The sequence below is a fragment of the Archocentrus centrarchus genome, chromosome 11 (assembly GCF_007364275.1).
Source record: "Archocentrus centrarchus isolate MPI-CPG fArcCen1 chromosome 11, fArcCen1, whole genome shotgun sequence".
NCBI classification, from domain to species: domain Eukaryota; kingdom Metazoa; phylum Chordata; class Actinopteri; order Cichliformes; family Cichlidae; genus Archocentrus; species Archocentrus centrarchus.
The window spans coordinates 32,840,608-32,846,607 of NC_044356.1; the positions used below are offsets into that span (position 1 = coordinate 32,840,608).

Here is a 6,000-nt window from a genome sequence, read left to right on the forward strand (position 1 = left end):
GCGGAACATGATAAGCAGAAGAGAATGGATGGATGGAAGTTACTTTGGCGATCTAAACCGGTAAGAAGTGAACCACCTTCATAGTGGAGAAATCCCAGAGTTAACCTTGAAGTTACCTGGATAAGCCAAAATGATGCTCCATAGTACAGGCCTCTGAGCAAATACCTCAAATTTATACAGTTAAATTTACTCCGGTTTCTGCTCAGAGGCTTTTCTATGTAACACTGGAAATTGAAATTGTATTATCTGACTTTAAGATTGTGAGTTTTATTTTGAACCGCATGCCGGAAGTAGCAGCTGACACTTCAGCGAACTCGACGCTGCGCTCGGTTAGCGGATTGAATCGCAGCTGGATCCAGAAAGTCCCCAGAGTCCGAGGACAGAGCAGAGGTGGACCGACACCGTGAAACGCCGGATGTGGATTTAACAGCGGAAATGGATCCGACAATAGAAGGTTAGTTTATTCTCTGCTGCTGGAAACAGACTCACTGATATCCTGACGTTGCTAAGCTAACATCAGCATCTGCATTATCATCTGCTAATCTGACAGCTATGCACTGTCAAAAGATAAACAACAGAGGGAGATATAAGTAGCTGTGATGCAGAGGATATATAGTGTTTTGTAATAAAGTAAATACATATGAAAAAAAATTATTAACTATGCCAGAGGATTGCTTAATGAAATATAACTTTTTATTTTTATTTTTGCATAGATCAACAGTTTTTTCTTATTGCAGTTTTTCAGATGTGAAAAACTCATCTTTTTCATCAAGCTTATAGTTACAGCTGGATCAGGTGACCCTGAGCCATCATTTAGTTATGCTGCTATAGGCCTAGGCGGCTGGGGGGGTTCCCAGTATGCACCGTTTCTTTTCTTTCACCTCTTTTTACTCTGTTTATACACCGCTCTGCATTTAATCATTAGTTATTATTAATCTCTGGCTCTTCCACAGCATGTCTTTTGTTCTGTTTCTCTCCCCTCAGCCCCAGCTGGTTGCAGCAGTTGACTGCCCCTCCCTGAGCCTGGTTCTGCTGGAAGTTTCTTCTTGTTAAAAACAGAGTTTTTCTTTCCCACTGTCATCAAGTGCTTGCTCATAGGGCAGTGGTTCTCAAACCTCGCCACGGTCCAGGAGTGGGGGCTCGGTGGCGGCATGGCAATGTACGCAGCAGCGGGTGACCCTGGAGAGTTTCGCTAGTGCTTGTGCTAACATACCTGCTAACATCTGTTAACATCATTTCCTTGTTCCATCGTGAGAATTAATTTGATGTTCAATATTTGTTCTGCATGACTTTACTCACAGGTCATTCGTGCCCCACCTGTCATGACCCTGTGCCCCACCACTGGGGCGCTCCCCACAGTTTGAGAAATACTATCATAGGGTTGAGTGTTGGGTTTCTCTGTAATAATTGTAGGGTCTTTACCTTACAATATAATGAGGTGACTGTTTTGATGTGGCCCTATATAAATAAAATTGAATTTAATTGAATAATTGTAATTATGATTTTTTTCCGTAATCGAGCAGCCCTACCCATTTTTTTCCACCTTCAAACACTTGCTTAAATAAAATGTAGGTGTAAAATTCACAATAGCTGGACACATAGATCAGTTTGTCAAGGGGACCTCCCATACTTTCCACAAACCTGCCCATGTTTCTTATTGTAAGAGTCTTTGAAGCATCACTGTAAAATTCTCCTGACTGAGAAACTTTAAACGCGTCCAGTAAAATGTGAATTTTATATGTACCGTATTTTTCGGACTATACGTCGCTCCGGAGTATAGGTCGCACCAGCCAAAAAATGCATAATAAAGAAGAAAAAACATATATAGGTCGCACTGGACTATAAGTCGCACTTTTTTTTGGGGGGGGGGGGGGGGGGGGGGGGGGGGGGGGGTTGATAGAATCCGAGACCCAGAGCAGAAATTCCATCTTGAACGGCAATTTAAAATAATAATGGATTAAAGAACAGGACGAACACGGTTACGCCTATGTTATGCTAACGTAGCACATTCAGCTACATGACGCACAACGAACACGTGTTCGGTATGTTAACGTAACATTAAGTTATTCAGATAGCCATAGCATAAAGAACATACTAACGAGTTAACCAAACCATCAATCCATTGAATTCTTCATCCTCGGTGTCACTTCTAAACAATTCCGTACACTCCGTAGACGAAGTGCCGCTTCCTCTTCTGTGTCGCGTTAGTCAGACTCGTCGTCAGCTGCAGTTCCAATTATTCCAGCCTTTCTGAATCCCAACAGGATGGTTTGGTTGTCACTGAAGCCCATGTTTTCTTGATCCATCCAATGACTTCCAGGAAAGTTGGGTGGCGCATTCTCCCAGTTGCCGTTAAGCTGTGCTCTCCGTCCATCATCCACTGCGCCCACAGGTTACGCAAGACTGCCTTAAAGCTGCAGTTCACGGAGACGTCAAGTGGCTGGAGTATTCTGGTTCATGTGTTATAAATGTCACATATACGTCGCTCCGGAGTATAGGTCGCACCCCCAGCCAAACTATGAAAAAAAGTGCGACTTATACTCCGGAAAATACGGTACACTGTATTGCCAAAGGTATTCACTCACCTATCCAAATCATGGAATTCCAGTGTTTCAATCTCTTCCATGGCCACAGGTGTATAAAACCAAGCACCTAGGCATGCAGACTGCTTCTACAAGCATTTGTGAAAGAATGGGTCACTCTCAGGAGCTCAGTGAATTCCAGTGTGGTACTGTGATAGGATGCCACCTGTGCAACAAGTCCAGAAGTGAAATTTCCTCACTACTAAATATTCCAGTCAACTGTTAGTGGCATTATAACAAAGTGGAAGCAACTGGGAATGACAGCAACTCAACCATGAAGTAGCTGGCCAGGTAAAAATCACAGAGTAGGGTCAGTGGATGCTGAGGTGCATAGTACACAGATGTCTTCTGCAGAGTATATAGCTACAGACCTCCATACTTCACGTGGCTTACAGATTATCTCAAGAACAGTGCATAGAGAGTTTCATGGAAATGTTTTCATGGCCAAGCAGCTCCATCCAAGCCTTGCATCACTAAACACAATGCAAAGTGTCAGAGGCAGTGATGTATGGACTCTACAACAGTGGAGGCATGTTCTCTGGGGTGATGAATCACCCTTTTCTGTCTGGCAGTCCTATGGACTGGGTTTGGCAGTTGCCAAGAGAATGGTACTTCTCTGAATGCATTGTGCCAAGTATAAAGTTTGGTAGAGGGGAGATTATGGTGTGGGGTTGTTTTTCAGGCCTCTTAGATGCAAAAATGTTAACATTTCTGGAAGAAAGGCAGTTTGTTCTATAAATCATGACCTCATCATTGCTTCTAATATTAAATTACATAACTTTAATGCCTGATTTAATAAAAAAAAAAAGCTCTTTAGAAAGAACATTTGGCCTTCCAACAATTTTCAGTGATACAGCAGCAATTCTAAACATTTGTTGTCTTTTAATGTCTTGTAATGTTATGGTAGGCTGGATATTAGTTTTTAAAGTTTTGGGTCTAGAAGCATTTGTTTGGAGAATATGACTTTGATAGATGCTGTTGCTGCTTCTTACAACATTTTAATAAAAAAATTTATATGTTAGGAAAAGAGAGAAAGCATGAGCTGGAATAAAAAGATGATGTGTTGTTAAAAGGAAAACTACAATAAACCCATCTTTAAATTGTTTCTGTGACATCAGATAAGCTCAGGATTAATGTCTCTGTTTCAGATTTACCTCTGGCCATCCAAAAAGTGATTGTTGGTGAGCAGAAGGGGAGCTTCGGTCTGGACCAGGAGGGTCCAGGCATTAAAGATGAACTGGAGGGTCCAGGTGTTAAAGAGGAATGGAAAGACTGTGGGATTAAAAGAGACCAAGAGGACCACAATAACCCAGGTGTTAAAGAGGAACAGGAGGAAGCTGATATCACTAAGTTCACATTTAGACCTGTCCCTCTTAAGAGTGAAGGGGATGAAGAAAAACCTCTGTCCTTACTGTTTAATTACAGCCAGACTGAGGCGAACACAGACTCTGTGGGAGGAGAGGACTGTGAAGACCCAGATTTAGGAGCTGTTAAAAAAGTATGTAATAATATTGAGAAGCCATTTGGTTGCTCCACATGTGGAAAAAAATTTAAATACAGTGCAAGTCTGATACAGCACCTTAGGATTCACACAGGAGAGTACCCACTCAGTTGCTCTGAATGTGGCAGAGGCTTTAATGACAAGATGTCTCTGACTAACCACCTGAGGACTCACACCGGAGAGAAACCCTTCAGCTGCTCTGAATGCAGAAAGGCCTTTAGTCGAAAGAAGAACCTGAAGGTCCACATGTTAATCCACACTGGAGAGAAAAGATTCAGCTGCAGCTTCTGTCTCAAACAGTTCACACGGAAACACAATATGAAGGAACATCGGTGTGTCTGTCCCCCAGTGGACTGCAGACCTGCCAGTAACTCAGATTCAAACACAGTGGAAAAATGTAAGAATTATGAGAAACCATTCAGTTGTTCTGAGTGTAGTAAAAAATTTACATACAATGCCAGTCTAAAGCAGCACCTGAGGATTCATACAGGTGAATATCCATTCAGTTGTTCTGAGTGTGGCCGAGGATTTCATGACCAGGCTACGCTGACAATCCACCTGAGGACTCACACAGGAGAGAAACCTTTCAGCTGCTCAGAGTGTGGTAGAAGATTTGGCTGCCATCGACATCTGAAACAACACTTGAGGACTCACACGGGAGAAAAACCCTTCAGCTGCACTGAGTGCATTAAAACGTTCAGCCGCCATGCAGATCTGAAGAATCACATAGCAGTCCACACTGGAGAGAAACGGTTTAGCTGCAGCTTCTGCCACAAAAACTTTACTTGGCAACATCACGTGAAAAGACACGAGCGTGTCTGTGCTTCAGCAATCTGTGGAGGATCCAAACCATCCCGGGACTCAGATTCAGGTTTAGGAGCTGTTGAAATGTCATGTTTCAATGATAAGACGTTCAACTGCTCTGAGTGTGGGATAAGATACATTCACATTGGAAATCTCATCAGACACCTGAGGACTCACACAGGAAAGTGTCCGTTCAGCTGCTCTGAGTGTGGTCGACGCTTTAAGGACAAGACGATGCTGACAAACCACCTGAGGACGCACACTGGAGAGAAACCCTACTGCTGCTCTGAGTGTGGGAGAGGTTTTGGTCAAAGTGGTAATCTTAAAAAACATCTGAGGATTCACACAGGAGAGAAACCATTCAGCTGCTCAGACTGTGGTAAGAAATTTACACACAGCGTGAGCCTGAAACTTCATCTGATGGCACATACAGGAGAGAAACCGTTCAGCTGCTCTGAGTGTGGTAAAGCGTTTGGTCGTAACTCAGACCTGAAGGTTCACATGAGAACACACACCGGAGAGAAAAGATTCAGCTGCAGTTTCTGTCACAAAAGATTTGCTCGTAAACATGGTGTGCAAGCTCACCAGCGCATCTGCCCCTTATTGAACTCTGAAGGGTCCAAAGCAGGCAGAAATGTAGAAGATGCAGGTACTGAAGATGAGCCTGAAGACTCACCTGAAGTTAAGGTTGAAGTCAGTGATGATGAGGATATGATGGTGACTCCAGAGAGCCTTAGATTTAAAGATTGTTAAAGTTGGTTTGAGTGCACTATAACATTCAGTCAAGGACATGACAGTCTGCATGAGAATCAACAGCAGAGAAAACTCATTTTATCAGAGGCATTATATGAAAGACTCAACAGACTCTACAGGACACAACCCAGCCAGAAACACAATATGCAGTGGACTCTTTTGCACTAGACTTGAGAGTAGCACAACCTGCCACCACATCCACCTCCTTATTTCCTATTCCTGGTTCTTACATGCAGTTAGTGGGGTTAGGTTAATTGGTGCTTCTAGGTGTGAATGTGAATGGTTATCTGTCTCTCTGTCAGCCTTGCAGCAGACTGCCCAGTCCCCTTTGCAATTTATTTCTTGAAAAATACTCCATAA

At 43.0% G+C, this 6,000-nt stretch overlaps 1 protein-coding gene across 2 annotated transcripts; it reads left to right on the plus strand.

The window, feature by feature from the left end:
* Positions 1–320: 320 nt before the first annotated feature.
* LOC115788765 (gastrula zinc finger protein XlCGF57.1-like) lies at positions 321–5,706 on the plus strand. 2 transcript variants are annotated; one of them, XR_004020620.1, is made up of 2 exons: positions 321–454; positions 985–1,036. XR_004020620.1 is itself a non-coding variant. In XM_030741937.1 (2 exons), exons 1-2 carry the CDS (start codon positions 436–438, stop codon positions 5,638–5,640), a joined length of 1,929 nt encoding a protein of 642 aa, XP_030597797.1. In that variant the 5' UTR covers positions 326–435; the 3' UTR covers positions 5,641–5,706. The 2 variants fall into 2 exon arrangements, 1 of the variants encoding a protein (XP_030597797.1); XM_030741937.1 differs by lacking the exon at positions 985–1,036 and adding an exon at positions 3,731–5,706 and having other exon boundaries at positions 326–454.
* Positions 5,707–6,000: the final 294 nt, after the last annotated feature.